Source organism: Vanellus vanellus (genome assembly GCF_965231255.1).
Source record: "Vanellus vanellus genome assembly, chromosome: 15".
Classification (NCBI taxonomy): Eukaryota; Metazoa; Chordata; class Aves; order Charadriiformes; family Charadriidae; genus Vanellus; species Vanellus vanellus.
The window spans coordinates 10,809,489-10,826,118 of NC_138920.1; the positions used below are offsets into that span (position 1 = coordinate 10,809,489).

The 16,630-nt window shown below is 40.4% G+C and overlaps 1 protein-coding gene across 2 annotated transcripts in view; it reads left to right on the top strand.

Moving 5' to 3' along the window:
- Positions 1-851: 851 nt before the first annotated feature.
- The window catches only part of TSHZ2 (teashirt zinc finger homeobox 2), a 223,562-nt gene continuing 207,783 nt past the window's right edge, over positions 852-16,630 (top strand). For both annotated transcript variants that reach the window (XM_082491020.1, XM_082491019.1), the window contains exon 1: positions 852-985. In XM_082491020.1, coding sequence (XP_082347146.1) covers positions 946-985 — 40 coding nt within the window. In that variant the 5' untranslated portion in view covers positions 852-945. The remainder of the gene's footprint in view (positions 986-16,630) is intronic.

A 16,630-nucleotide genomic window follows, 5' to 3' on the forward strand; every position in this document is an offset into this window, starting at 1 on the left:
CCCGCGCCTCCCGCCGCTCCCCGCAGCGCCCCCCCCGGCAGAGGGGCTCCGCGGGGCGGCGTGGGGGGGTCTCGCGTGGGGTCGCGGCGGCGGGCGGGGCGGGCCGGGTGGCGGCGCGCCCTGTCCCTTTAATAACCCGCTCCGCCGCCCGTCTGCGCGGAGTAAATCTCGTCCTGTCATCGGGTGGCGGAGGAGGAGTTTGTTAATGTTCAGTTTGCTCAGTGGATCGATGTTTGCTGGCATCGCCTCGCCCTGCCTGTGTGTGTGTGTGCGCGCGTGTGTGTGCCTGTGCGAGTGTGTGTGTGTGTGTGTGTGCGTGTGTGCGTGTGTGCGCGAATACCAGATTTCCTTCCATCCCCAGCCTCCCTGTCCTCTCCCATATCACTCACTGCCTGGCATCTGACAGCACGGAACCTGCAGCGCTCCGCGCACACACACACGCACACACACACACACGCACACACACACACACACCACGCACACCCGGGCACCGCTCCGCCATACAGCTCTGCGAGGAGGAGGAGGAGAGGAGAGGAAAGGGAGGAAGCAGCCAGCCCCACAGTCTTTCCAGAGCTGCCTTTTTAATATATACATATCTATTTTGTTATTTATTTATTACCGTTCTCTGGCACTGTGGGCGCCTTTCATTTGCTCCTGAGCTTGGATGTTTGAATCAAAGCAAAGCAAGTGTTGCAACAGTTAAAAAAAAAAAAAGCCAACCAAAAAAAAAAAAGAGAGAGAGAGAGAAAAAAGAAACCTAGATCTCTAAAATAAAATAAAAACCAAACAGGTTCCTATCAGTGAAGTGGAAAGGAGGGGGGCAGGGGAGGCTTGAGGGGGGTGTTGGGGAAAGCAGCTGAGAGGCAGAGGCAGAGAAACACGACTCAGGAGCGTCTCAGGGCTCTCGGATCTGGGGACAGAAGTGAGATTGGAGAAAGTAGAGCGATGCCAAGGAGGAAACAGCAAGCACCCAAACGGGCTGCAGGTAAGGAGAAGCCATCCACTTACACAGCCTCTGTCTCTCCGCTCCTTCCGATCCTACCCCCCATCTTTATTATTATTTAGGGTCACCCTTGCTTTTCCGGGCTGGATCTTTATTTATTTATCCCCCCCCCTCCCCCTCCCTTTCCCTTCGTAACTCCGTGGAGCCAGTTTCATTCCTTATTGCCAAGATCTCCACTCTGACATGGGCTGTCCCCTTCCACCCTCCCGCCGCTCCCGCCGCGCTCGGTCCCCGCTGCCTCCTGCTCCCGGCTCCCATCCCGCCCTGGCCAAACTTTTCCCCCCAACTTTCTTCCACTCGGTTCCCCTTCTCCCCCGGCCCCTTCCCCTGACCGAACCGAAAGCAGCCTCCCATTTGCTTCCCGCTTTAGGCTTTTTTTTTTATTATTATTATTATTATTTCTGATTGTTTTTCACCCCTCCTGGTGTTTTTGTTTTGTTTTGTTTTTAAAACGTGTGTTTCGCGAAGTGGGTCGGTGTGTTTAATCTTTTATTTCGCCGTGTTTCTGGTGGCAATGCTGGCCGGGTTTGTGTGTGTGTGTGCGCGTTGTGTATGCCTGAAATAGTACAGGGACTGTCTCTGCTGATGAACCCGGTGGGGAAGTTCAGCCTTTGATCATCAGTGGTGAAAATTGCAACAGGAAATAAAATGAAACGTTCTGACTGTTAGAAGACAATCCACATTTTCAAATCAAATCCTTCTTTTGTTTTGTAGCCGAGTTTATATCTTTCAACATGCCAAGTGGTTTTGCAATTTAGTAATTTTTTTTTTAAAGAAGAAAATAGTTTGCAACTTTGGAAGTGTTTTGTTCTGTCGTTTGTAGGGTGTTCTTTTTCTTTTGGGGGCCAAGAAAAAGAAACAGACGAGTGGGCCTGTATAGTAAATCTTTTCAAAGAGTTTTCTTTCAGGCTGCTTAATTGCTTTTTATTTTTTTTTAATAGTGTGGTGGGGTTTTGTTTCTGGGAAGCGCAATATGGAAGTTCATTTTTCTTCTGCCAGACCCACCCACTGAAAAATCAGCTTTCCAGTTGATTGCCAGCTTTGATTTGACATTTGATTGATCACCTGTCATCTTGCTGCCTTTGATCTATTCATTCTTGATATATATCAATAAATCACTCACCATGGTAACCCAAGTGCCAATGACGTAAGGCTTGCCCTCTAGATTCTCTTAGCCAGACATGCACAATTATTATCTTGTTTGGCTTTTTATGTAGGAGGGTTTTTTCCCTTCTTTTTTTTCTTTGTGTCCTTCATCAGATTAGTTCTCTAAGGAAAACTACTATTTTTTGGTTTTAGTCTAAAAATGGTTTACTAATTTTTCCTCCCCCTTCTGAATATTTTCTAGGTGTAGCATATTATATGTGGGACAAAATACATGGGCAAGTTTAGTGGCATACTTGAATAAACTTTGAAAAGTAGTGCTTGTGATTCATTCAAAGGTAAATGTTGTTTCAGAGAAAGTGGGACATACATAACTTTTATAAACTTACATATTTTGCCGTATTCATATAGGTGTAGGACAATCGTATGCAGGCACAGTCTTTTGGGACGTGACCAATGAATGTACCTATCGATGCAGGTTGCTAGTATGATTTCTGGCTAGCAAAGCTCCCCGTTAACCACAAATAATAGTTAAGCTAGGAATGCATATATATATATATATATATATATATATGTATGCATGTATTCGGGAGAACTCTCTGATGAATTGCTATTATTGTTTTATTTACAAAGAGGTTATATCTGAATAAGACATTAACGTTTTCAACTTGCAGGATAAATAGCTATTTTTTCATGGATGCTGATCATCACAGTGACAGTGCTAGAATTGTTCCTTTTTTCTCTCTGTCAGGAGTATGAGGCTTCATTTTATTTTGTTTTCAAAGTAGAATTTTCACTTGGAATGTGTGTAGTATCTTTTTGTAGAAGGGGCACCCTGTTCTTTTTTAGAAACACAGGCTACAGAGTAAGTAAATTTTTGTGAGCAAAGCCCATGCTGTTGTTTCCCAGGTTTTCCCTGCTGAGAATACAGTAAGATATGTTTTTATCCAGAACGCTACAGTATTTTTGAGAATCTTAAATTTGAATGACCACAATTACATCTCTCCTTCCTTACTCTCATTATAAAATATGCATTGCTCTTTGGCGGTGCATTTCTTTGATTATATTTGTCCTCAGATCAATGTTGTTTCAGGTGAGCAAAATACTGCAAATGCAGTCCAGTTTCATCCAGCATAACTGATTTGAAGTAGGTTTATACATTTGCAATAGTGCTCCTGCTTTGAAGTTGTATTTGTGTGTTTGTGGGGGGTAGGGGAGGTTTCAAAGAGCAGACGAGCCTGTTGTATATAGTTCTTAAAACTGAGTTTCATTTTCAGGGATAGTACTGAGGTTCTGTTTTGTATGGTGAAAAATACCTCAAAGTGACAGTAGACAGACTGTGCAATAAGAAATGAATCGCTCATCAAGGCTGATAGCAAAGCTCCTTATTCCTTTTATTTAAAGGAGTTAATACATTATATATTACTAAATTATGGCTTTTATTTATTTTTAGTTGTACAAGTTCAAAGGTATCAGTTGCACTGCATTTTGTCTTGATGGCAGCAGAGATATTGAAGAGAAGTTTGCAACTTTTAGCTTCTTTAGATAGTTCACCAACAACGGAAGAAAAATGATGAGCCTTATGATTCTGGACATGCCTGCTTTTGTCATTGCTTAAAATTAAATACTATGCACAACTGTAAATAATTACTACCATGCACTGACTTTGAAAGCAGGTTTCTAGTTTGATTAATGAATAATGTAAAGGTTAGAGAGAACCAGCGAGTGAATCAGAAGTGAAGTCCTGCTGCTAGATGAAAATCTATCTAGAGAAATATACATGGCAATTTTGTCCTTTTCTATTATTAATTTTAAGCCTTGTATTCCTCAGAAATATATTACAGACCATTGTAATGAAACAAGGTAGTGTAATTGGATAAATGGGGCAATATTTATGTTTGATGATGGGGATTTTTGATCTCAAATTACACTTTTAAGGACACTTCACTTTCACATCAACACCGAAACTATGTCAAATACATTTTGATCTTTCCAGGGCCGAATATTTTCTGAATCGTCAATCCTTTTTGAGGTCGTCATTTTCATTTTGGTAATTCTTGAAGCAGACAGTTACAGCTCTTTATATCGGTGCCTCCTTTAGTGTCATACTTGCGTTTACGATAAACAATTCATTTGTGCTGTAGCTTTCACCCAAATGAATCACAAAGGGCTTTACAAACTGTGGGCCTAATCCTTCTTTTGCTCAGGTGCAAATCAAAAATAGCTTTACGAGCAGCATTAGTGCAGTTGCAAGGAGTACTGTCTGCTCCTGCGAGTAAGAAGAGACTCAGGCCCAGAAAGTACTTCATTCTTCAATGAAACGCAGTCACCTCTGGGGTAGAAGTCTTGTAACGATTCCATAACAAATGGTAATATATTAACAGAAGGGTGGAAAAAGGGTGGGAGCAAAGCAGAATTGCTATTCAGATTTTATTCCTAGGGGTATGAAATAGCTTTCAAACACAATTTCACTGGATTAAACTCTCCTTTCCCCTGCAGCTTGTTTAAATGTGCATATTTTATTTTGTGATCATGAATTGCTAGTTTGCTTTTTTAAAGCCTGCAAAGAGGAATCTGGACTTAACGCCTTTTCCGGCTGCAATTTTTTATTTCTTCTTTTCTTTCTCTCTCAGCTCCAATAGGCTATGTAAGAACCAAAGCTCTGGAAAAGTACAGCAGAAACAGATATCAGTCGCATTTATTTTGTTTATTGGAGCTGTAGAATAACACACTTTTGTTTTCGGAAGAGTCCTCATAGAGCAGCAAACAGAAGACGATCAGCAGGCAGTACTTTAAAGCTGCAGTTTGCACCTTAGTAGTAAAAGGTTATTTAAAACAGAAACATATTTAGAAAGTGAAATTCTGTTTCTGCAGAGAGCAGAGTAAGTGAACAGCTAGGTCCAATATGTATATTTCTGTGATGAAAGAAAGCGATATATGCATGTATTAATAACCAAGAGCGTTGTGGCTTTTCGAGTATTACTTGTATCCATTATCATAGGGGCAATAGAAGCAGGTTCCAAGCAAGCAGTACTGAATGAAACTGTAGAAATGGCAGCACTGCTTTGTTTAAACATCCTCCAGAAAAGCAAGTGCACATCAAAACCACCTAAATAGCTCATGCCTCAGAACCTTTCAGTTACTGTGCACATCACGATGTTGACAGATGACAAAAAAGCCAAGGTGTTCACAAACAAGAGGAGCCTTTAAATCCCGGTTAATTAAATATATTCCAAAATAGGTACTTTTGCAACTAAAGAGGCACCAAAATTAGTCGCCATCTGTGTTAAATTCTGGAATCGGCTACTAAGCCCGAAGCTGCTATGTAATTTTTTCCCATGTCAAAACTCAGGCCTGAATGGGACAATTTGAAATCACATTCATTATAGTTACTGTTTCCTTATTTCAATTTTACTCTTACATATCAAAGCACAGTATATTATCACTATATAAAGAGTGGGACTCGCCAAGAATTCAGCCCCTGTGACTGTGATATAAAAGATGTTTCCATCAGTAAATAACACAATTTTATAGCACTTTTAAAAACATGTTCATTGCCAGAAATTCTTTTGTATAAATGCTTTCCCTTTTCTGTGTTCTCTAATTGAAAAGCCCGTTTTCTTCAAAACGGCAGGATTTTGGAATTTTCTCCCAGCACTTTCTCCTCCTGATTTTTGCTCTCATTAGTAGCACCCACCTCAAGTAACTGTTTCCCCTAGAAGAGGTCCGTGGAGTTCCTCCGTAGCACAGGGCCAGGGTGAGCCTTTCTCCCGTCATTTTACTTCCCATCCCGATGAGGACATCACTCCCAGAGAGCAACTCCAGACTCACGTAAAAAAAAAAAAAAAGCTGTCAGTTGCTGTGGCTGCAATTCCCAACTTAGCAGCAGCAGAGGGAATGGAACTGTACTCTATCAATTACAGTTGGAACCAGAGGCTAAACACTTATTGTGTTAAGCTATTGTGCAGATCTTAAGAGCTCAAATGTAAAAAAAATATCATGTCAGCTAGTGGAGGGAAGAATAAGGCCTGGTTCTTCTACTGGATGACGTATTATTAGCAAATGCAAAGTAAAATGATTCAAATTCTATTTAATGCCTCTCTGGTTGAGACATGTGTGTACCATATTATGCCTTAAAAAGGGGAGATCCTACTGACTTTATTGCTAAAATAAGCCTTTGGTTTTCCTTCTTCTGGGCAAAGTGAAAATATTTGTGAAGTTTTACCTCTAAAGCCTGCTCATGCAAGCAGAGAGACATTTTCATCTGTCCCCGAATCTGATACAGGAGTCAATTGGAAACACATTACACTCTCAGCTGAAGTCTTACATTTCATTCATGCAAGAGCAGTGATTTTTCATTACCTATTTAATTACAATAATTTACATGAGAGTGGGTCCAGTTCTGCAGCTCTTACTCAGCACTTTGCTTCAATGAGTAACTGGCTTGTGTAAAGACTGTCTAAAAACTGGGCTGTTTAGCTACAAGATTAAATATATATGTTTCTTTACAAATGTTTTGCCTCTGAAGAGGGACCAGATTCTACCGTTAAGCTTTAAATCTAAGGAGAGTTCCGCTTGTAACTTGTGTTACTAATGCTTGCATGCTAGTCTTTTCTAAAGTCTGTATGACTGAGATATTTTGCTTGCTCGGCTAACTTCTCTTCTCAAACACATCTCCATTCTCTGTGTTAATTATCAAACACTATTTCTTGATACCGGTGAATGATAGGATCTTTTAAAGAATCCTTTTTTAACGTGCAGTGTTATGTTGTGCACACGAGCAGCAGCTCTCAAGTAAAGGCATGAAGATGTTTTGCAGATCGGAAGCCTAAAAGTTCCGTGTAGTTTTAGGGACTAAAATCAGTTCTTTCTTATTAAGGTAACCTCTCTCTTGAGGCTGTTGTTGGATCTTGGCACCGAGTCATTTTTACCATGTTGCAATAACAGCTTCTGCAACTCAGGAATACCTTGTCAGCAAACGGTGTATTTTTTAAGGTTTCAAGGAGAAACGCATCATAGAATCACACTGTTTCCCATCAGATTTACACATCCCTCTTTAACTGTTGCTGGCTTTTCATCCGTTACCTTGTGAGGTTTTTCAGGCAAAAAGAAGTGGAAAAACTAGTCTTATGATCAAAGTGTTGCATTAAGTGTTTCATTTAGAAAAATGAAGAGAATCTTTGTTTCCCTAAAAGAAATGTTTCCCCCCTTTGCCCTAGGAAAAAGAAAGTCACAACAACAGCTTCAAAATGATAAGATTAGATTGTGAAAAATGCATAGTTTATATCGTGCAGCACTCGATGGTCCTGAGTATTGGTAAAATGCCACAGTTAAATAGAACAAACAGTCCTAAATGTATTGGAAATAGATGCTTTTCAGGTATGCAGACATACATACCTGCAAAAAGGAGAGAAAAGCGTCTGCCTGGGAGAGAGATGCACCGTTCTTATTGATGCAAGCTGGAAAGCTCAGTTGTTTAGAGCAGCTTTTGATTATACCACCAATATTTGCCCAAATGTTAGAATTCTTGTGATGTTAGAAGTTATCTCCACTGAAAGTCCTTTGTTAGTGTTTATTTTCTTTAGACCTCCAGCTCCTGGAGTCTGGTGATTAAGCAAGTGCCCAATAGGCATTTTTAAAGGAAAATTTATTTTAAACTCCTTGCTATGGAGAACTAAGGAGGTTGAAAACTTGCAGCCTAAAAGTTCCTATGCCAGAAGAAAAATGCCATGTTTCTCAAAATGACTGTTTTCAACTTCCCATAATTTTCAGCTAGCCTCATGATTTTTGAGGGTGTGCTTAATGATTTGTGAATAAACAAGGTTGGCAATATTGCTTTTGACTTATTCTGATGATGAACTGGCATATGTGGCTGCGTATATAATTATATAGGTACACACATAATACCAGTAAACAAAATGCATAACATAATGATGGAGTGGAGTTACATGAATAGTAGCTCTGAATTTGTATTGCTATAAACAAAGCAGTTTTGAGAGATCAGACCATCAGTTCTTGAGGAGTGGCTTTCAATTGAAGTTTTGTGGAGATTGTTTTTAGTGGCAATTAAATCTAGAAAGTTAATAGCCAGTAACTGTTCTTTAAAGCCCAAACACTTGCAAGACCTACGAAGAATGCACAGCCTGCCTTTTTTCAGATATAATCAGTCTCAACTTTATTGAAAAAAAATTTACAACTAGCAACATTAATGCTGTATTTTTATTGTATTAATGCAAATGAGATGCTGACTTCTTTCTTTCATCTCCATGGCTTGTATCTATTATAGCTGTATCTTATTGCTTTCTGTGTCTTTTCTCCCTGTGTTCTGTAAACTGCTATCGTCTAATGATACTGAGGCTCATTAAAGTTACTCACGATGCTAGAGAGACTACGGGAAGCATCCTTATCTCTAGATCGCTATAGAAAAGGAAAACTACTGAGTATATGGTGAAGGTAATCCAGATCAATGCTTCCATTCCCATTTTGAGAAACTCTTAAAATTCATAGGTCAAACAGGAAGAAAAAACTTGCAAGAAGGACCGTGTACTGGAAAGAACAGGTCCTTTTTAATACACATCCCTACCTGACAAAGATGAAAGCAATAAAGTTTTAAGGAGCTTTCTGGCTCTTCCTGCATCTCTCTCAAAAGACTCATTTAATTGAAAAGCCTGTTGTGCTTGTTTTTATGCATGTAAAAGAGAAAAGGAGCAATTTTGCACAAGGCCTAATATTCCAGCACAATATAATCGGAACTCTTTCTGGTTGCTTTTTAAGTCTCTCTGTTCATATAAAATTAAGACTTACTTATCTTAAATTATAGTAAATTTCATTCAATATTGCTTTCATAACTTAAAAAATACTGTTAAATATTCCCAAAGCAACTTTGCTGAAGTGATAGTTGGTCTGTTTATGTGGAATCAGTGCGGAATTTCTACTGAAAAAGGAGCAGCACACAGTTCTTGTTTTTAATGAAAATAATTAAATTCTCTGGAATACCTTAATAGCAAAGATTTTTTCTAGTGGAACTCTGCTTAGATGAGATAGGAATGAAAATCTGCCCATTGGTGCTGTTTGGTACATGCAGACAAGAAGCCTATTTCTATCACTCACTCTCCACTTGGCTAGCAGTATTTTTCTTTTGGTAGAAAGATTTTACTCTGAATTTTCCATATATAAATACTTTTATGTGAACCGCACTGGAAATCACCACCACAATTCATAAGGCCTGCAATTTTCTTTGTAGCTATAGGAAGAACTCATTTATTTCCCACTGTGTGAGTGGACTTCCCAGGAAAGAGGTGGATCTTCTAATGATGTACAGTTTTGTATCAAAGAAACATAACCTTATGGTAGCTGGTATATTGGTCTACCAAAATTAAGTTTGTTATGTGTTTTTCAGCTGTGTCATAACATTTATAAGCACATTACAAGTAGCATTAAATTAACATGTGAAAGGAGAAAGAAGCTAAGTAGTTATATTGATCATCTGTAGCATTAAATGCTAAAAAAAATAAGTTTTCTAGTGCTTTTGATTAGCTGCATGGTTCCTGCTCTTATATGTGTGCTTTGTTAGGAAGTGGAGTAATATTTCTTCACACTTAGCACCTTACTTCCAATGATTTCTTAGTAATGCAATGTACTCCTCAGAATAAACCCGGTGAAGTAGAATTTTTTTTTTCCCCGTTTTACAGAAAGGCAAATTGAAGCCAGGAGGTATTAGATGATTTGCTCAAGTTCAAACAGCATTTGCTCCTAATTCCCTGCTCCAGGTACTGGATCACATTTCTATCTTCAGTGCACTTCCAGGAGAGAAAGCCGGGCTGGAGGCTCAAGGCATCCACATGCCTGCTGCTGGGGTGAGAAGAGGGAGCAGCCCAGCTGGGGCACCAGGGAATGGGCCGTGGAGGGGAGCTGGAAAGGCAGTTTCATCCCTTCTGTGCAACTCCCCGTGGTGGAGAGGGAGGCATTTTGCTCATATCCGGGAGCTCCCAAAAGTGGAAGGACTCACAGTCAAAGAAAGCAGAGTTCTGTTAATTCTGTTAACAAGCCAAGGGAGCTTTACTTAGGCAATAGTTTTAAGCAGAATAATTTAAGTTCTTTATCTTTCCTAAATAATCCTCAGATGCATTTTTGGTCAGTGATAAGTTTCAGGACCAGAGAATTTGGTCACAGTTACTTTTTCCCCCATATACTGTTCTACATTTTTTTGTCAGACCTGGGACTGGCTTTGTGTTTCTGATAGTATATAATGCATTGCCCTGAGAAGTACAAAAAACCTGCTCTAGTTGTAACTAAACAGGACATACACGTTTTCCTCCACCCAGACTGCCAGAAATCTCTGGTAATAAAGTTTGAGGCTCTAATTTTTGTAAGTCGGCTTCTAATGTTAAGAGACTAAATCCTTACATGGGCATCTAAAGAGAGACTGAATTTTCAAAAGCTTTTAGCACCAAGCAGTTCCCATGGACATTCCTCAGTTCCCTGTTTGGTGTAAACAGGAATGGTTAAGCCTCAATCAAGGGCAGTGTTGTTTTTCTAAAGTGGAGATGTATGTATTGCCTATAGAAGAAATATGATGCAAGTAATAGCCTATGGATTCATTAAGGATTGTTTATGTTTATTTTCACACCATATTACCTTTCAGGAATGGTCGTTTCAGCCATTATATTGACAGGAACTCAGAATAAATCTTAGGTAATATAGGGCTAATCTACCATACCTGGGAGACCACCTGCTACCCTCTTGAACAGAGGGCAGATCGTTCGGTGCTGAATCACCAGGTAGGGCTTTCTTCTCTGGAGCTGGGGACTTGGGAAGCTCTCCCATGGCTCCTTTTCATGTGGAAATTAATGCTTGCCTCTATTTCTGAATAGTAGGTTATTAGAGTTTGTATGCAAATTCCCAGGATGGGAATTTGTCTCTCTTTGATAATTGATATAATAATATATATTTTTAGTGGTCCAAAGTACTTGAGCTTGAGCCTTGCGTACGTAATTTATGTTTATTTCTTACTGTTATTAACTGTAATTGAGTTGTTGGCGCCTTTCATTGCTTTAGATTGAAGGGAGTGTCTCTATCCCATTGCCCCTCCATAAACAATGCCCTTTTAGGGTTCCTTATCCTGTATCCTTGCCCAGACATTTCCTAGCCTGTCAAATACTGTCATTTTATTCGTTACAGATCATTCACAGTACGTCTCCTGTTGCACACACAAATAAGGAACAAATGCAATCAGGATGCATCATCATTTAGCATAACAAATAAAAGCCGATCTGTGCAGATTTCCCTTAAAGCGTCTCTTAATATGTATTGTCAAAATGTCTGAAGATGTCTTTTACTCATAAGCGTTTAATTATTTGTGACAATTAAACTAATATTCAGAGCAGGAAAAAAATGAGGGTATTAAATATTTTCGCTTGTCAAAAGCTAACAAAATGTCACCTGACATAGCAAACTCCTTAAATTTTGTATTTCAAACATACCTTGTAACTGAAAAGGCACTTGAACAAAATTACAGGGCCCCATTTCACAACCCTGGATTTTGTATTGAATTTGAGGAAATTGTATTTTTAAAACTAGACTAAAATTTAAGGGCACATCATTAAAACATATATCACTAAGTAGCAGCTGAATACTTGATGATTAAAAAGGAGTTTCTGTCAATTTTTAAGTCTGTGCTGAAATCTATGGCCAAGGGCCCCTCTGACTGCATCTAGGACTCAGACCTGGGTTTTGTAGCCTTGGTTGGTTATTGTTTTACTTGTGCATGAGAAAAAACAGCTCAAATAACACAGAGCAAGTCCTCAACCTTTCTTGTGTTCAGAATTACAGATTTATTTTGTTGGTTTTGTCTGATGATCCCTCTAGCCAGATGGATTGTTTGAACTGGAGAGGTAACATGCAGTAGATGGGGCAGAACAAGTAGCCAGCGTTGCTGCCCAGGGCTCAGCGCCTTCACTTGCCTGGCAGCCCTTTAATGTGGTAAAAGTTCAGCTATGTGATAACGAAAAGGGGGAAAAAAGCAGGGAAGATCTTGAAAAGAACAGAAAACCAGCGGAGGCCTTGAGAGCAGTGTTGTATGGAGGCTGGAATACTGAATAGCCTCGGGCACAGCAGCAGTAGCGCTTATATTATGGGCGCAACTGTTCCTATAGTCCAGGTTGTCTGGGGGTTTCTGTTGAGAGGTTTGATTTCTACTGGTTCCAATGTTTCCAGTTCTGAGCTGCTCAGAGCACCCACTTCCATTATCAAAATCTGTGTTTCCTTTCTTAAAATGTTCTTCCTGTAATTTAGGGTAGGATGTTATTTGGCAAAAAATTAAGAGACGTACATCAGGGTTTATTTCAAAGCTGTGGGACCAGTGTGCTTTCTGGCAGTGACGTGAACATTTTTCAGAGATATCTTCTGCTTTCCCTGAGAAAATCCACCCAAATTTGTCTGACTTATAAAGTCTAAAAGTTGCTGTTGCCAAAGAATTTTTAGAAGGTGACACAGCATTCTCCGATGTGCCATCTCCACCACGCATGCTCTGTTCTCGGTTTCTCTTTTTCAATTACATTCCCTTAAAATATGTTTTAGCTGGGGATAAGTAGGACAATAGCTTTCCCTGCTGCAGGGACAGTGATGGGCCTGAGCAGTCAAAGGAGGATGAGGAAAGGGTCTGTATTGTGGGTTTAGCTGGAGCCCAGGCCCTGAGACAGGAAGCAGGGAAATTTAGGAAGCGGAACATGGACAAGGAGGGGTAAGGACAGAGAGCATAAAATTATCAAATATCTGTAGAAAACAGTGGTTAAAATGGATACTTGACTCTATTGCCTGGTCAACAAAGAGCATGACATTCAGCACTACCTCTTGCAGTGAATGCATCCAACAGTTTCTGTCTAGATTAAGACCTGGGTGCAGTTCCACATGTGCGGTTCCTAGCTTTCCTCAGCTTGCTTTTTCAAAAGCGTGGCTGGACCCTGGCTTCATTGCAGGCAGGGGATGGATGTGTGCAGGAAATTAATCTGCCTCAGCTGGGAAAAAAGGTACCATCTGTAGGGCTTTGTGGTGGGAGCGCAGAGCGTGAGGAGCCTCCAGGCTGCAGCGGGGCCCAGCCTGCCGCTCCTGAGGTGGGCCCTCAGCCCCGGGGGACCTTCTTCTGTGTGGAAAAAGTAGAAAAATTCGCTTAAAATTTGCCAGAGCTGTGCCCCTCCCTGTCTGTTAAACGGCGGTGGCAGTGTCCCGTCCTTGAGGTGCTGTGCAGGAGGTTCAGGAGTGGTCGCGAGGCCAGTGCGGAACGCCATCGAAACGAGGAATATCCTGATTCCCTGCCAGGAGTCTGAAGGAGATGCGGGCCACGAGGCTGGGGGCTGCACCTCCAGAGCTGAGAATTTAACAGATGTGTTGAAGAGTTCAGGCAGCACACTGAGAGGTGCGTGGAAGCCATATAGAATGTATACTAATAATAATACATATAGGGCAGTTGCGAGGTATGAGTGTGAGGAGCTGCGGGAGCTGCCCCGTGTGCAGGCCAGGGCGGCGCGGGGCCTGGGGGAGCACAGTGCCGCAGGTAGGCCGGAACAAAGCGTGGAAATTACTGGCAGTTAAGTAGCTGTTGTACAAAAGCGAGCAGCTCGGAGAAAATACAAAGAATAATGCCAGGAGTTTCAACCACAGATATCTGTTTAGATAAAAAGGGCCTGTTAGCCTGAGATCTCATGCCGCAACATGCAAATTGCAAAGGGCTGATCCCTGTGTCGCGGTGTGAGTAACTGCCATTTACTTCAGCAGGCGCTGGGCCCTTGCAACTCTGACTTGGGTTTTACTTGGGGCAAGGGTTTTTATTTATTTCATTTGCTGCCCCATGGGAGATTTTGCATAGAAATCGAATCTTTCTATCTGCAAGTTGGTGACAAAACTTGAACCAGGATCAGTGAGAGCCGAGCAGGTGGCTTTCAGGATGTTGCACAGTTTTGTGTCACCTCCAAAATTTGTACATTAAATAACTAAAATCCTGAGAACTTTGATCTAGAAAACAGTCACCCTTGCATTGATCTTTTGCTGTTTCTGTGAACTTACTAGAGATTTTATAAACTTGTGCTTTGGTTTAAACAGAGGTAAATCATTTGGAGAAATATTTGCAGGAGGGCAGAGGCATGTTATGATGGCATCAATATCTGGGTTCCCACTTGTGTGGATTAGGGACATTTTACCTTAATCATTCCCAAACATCTCTGCTAAAATCCATTCTTTCATTTTTTATCACCTATGAGGTATAGCCAGGCAAGTTTTCAATTTGCGTGTGTTAGGGTAAAGTGCTGAAATTTGTTGCTAGAGTGAGTATACGAACAGTCTCATTTTTATATTTGTCCTCTTTCGTTATAATTGTTTGGAAACATTTTTGATTCAGTTAAAATGCACTATTTTCAATATACAAAGTATGTAGAGGGGAACAAGGGAGTGATTATGAGTTTCTCCAAGGAAATAAGCATCTCTTAGCCATCATCCTACAACTGGGAAAGCTCTAATACATGACATCTATATAATTTAACCTAATAATTTTTTTTTACAGTGATGTAATGGAGAGAGTGACCTGGACTTTGTAAAAGTTCCCTTACTTACTACAGATTCCCAAGGGCAATGTAACATTCTAGACAGTGTTTTATATGCCCTGATTAAAATGTAACATATTTTTGCATTTCCTGTGCAGTGACCTGTTAGTGCTCATAGACAGAACACTTAAAGAACAGTTACAAGGAGACATTTCCAAATGTGCCTAATATGCACAAGTTTTTATAACATTCTTATTTCATTTGAAATTGCAGTTACAGCAGGAACCATTCAGACAGTGCATTGATTTAACTTTTTAATCCACTGTTTTGCTACGTCAAGTAAAATAAATGTTTGTTTTTAGCTCCATTTTTTTGCATTGCTAAAACTCGTAACTACTTGCTTTAAGCTTGGGATTCTAAAGGGAACTACATTATCTGAGATTTAAAGCTTGCTTTTTGTAGCTGCTTTCTCACAACTCCCCCAAGAAAAAAAAATACAAAAGTACAACTTTAGCAAAAAGGGCTTTTATATCTCTATCAATTATAGAAACACCAGCTGCAGTAGATTACAAATGTGTTTGGCTGATTGTGATGTTGTGTGGGGAAAACTGTCACAAGGAGCTGGATTCTGTTCTCCCCGACACCACCGGGATGCTGCACAGCTCCCCGGGCTGCAGCCGACACTTCTGTCAAAGCTGGAGTGGGCAAGAGCAGGATCCGGTTCTGAGATTGCCAAATTGCATACTGCCAAATCTAGCTCTGTACTTGCGTGCATGTCCTGGCGCTAGGAAAAAATATGGAGCTGTTGAATGTGAACACAAGTGCTAACTGTGTGTCACTGTGTATGCATGTGTTTTTCTGTGAGCTGAAGCAAAAGCCGCACCAGTACATCTACGACCTGGACCAGAAAACCTCTGGGGGGAATCACTGCAGTTATTGTTGTTCTTTATTTTTTATATCCCAGATATTTGTTTACTTTTGCTTTCTTGAAGAACGAAGTGGGGGAAAAAGGCACCACAGAACAAAAATTGTTTGACCAGCCCATAAAGGTAAAGTAGCTGGAGGTCATGAAGAAAAGAAATATGATATCAAGACAGCAACGCAAGATGAGTGATTTAGCATTTGTGGTGGTGATGAGTTTAGGCCAAATTAATGTATCCAAGTGTGGGGGGGTCATATTGCTCTACTAATATCCTGGGGTAAAAGGGTAGCAACATAAGGGGTTTCAGTTGGTTGCGTCTTGGTTACTGTTTCATTTATCTTATTGTGCTTTGGGTCGCTCTGGGAGGACCTGTTTGGGCCCTGGTTTATTTCAACAGAGAGAAACTGACATTGCAAAGTTCTGTGTATACTTTAGAGCAAAAATGCAATTTTCTATTTTCATTTAATCCCAGGAATGTTGGCATTTTCCAAGCTGTCAAACAAATGAGTGCACTGGAGGACAGTTAGAAGTGTCTGTCTAGTTCATCTATCTAATCTACCTCATTTCTAATGTGCCCATCACCGTGGTGTCTAGGCAGAAAGTATCTGCCCTGATTTTGCTTTTTGTCTTTATTTGCTGTGGTAACTTAATTGAGTCCTAAGAGCTTTCAGATTCATCTGCAACAATAATAACAAAAACATTATCAGAATAATGATTCATTTTTGTACTCTTACTCAGAATTTCCCCTTTCTCTTCTGAGTGTATTTGTCTAATTGATTATTGTTGACTTATCTAGAAGAGGTTATATTTTAGAGGTGATGTATTAAATTGGAGTTTTACCTGAATCAGCAGTGACTCAAAACTTCATTTGGCTTCTAAAGTGAATTCACTCATGTCCTCTAACTTCCTTCTGCTTTTGTCTGCAGAAGCTGACTTCATTTACTAAGCCAGCCAGTTTAGCAGCTGCATCTGTTCTGTGACCCTTTGCCATATAAAACATAGGTAAAGGTAATAAAAAGTAATAGAAATTGTGGCTTCAAAAATTATATCTTCATTTGGAAGCCCTGG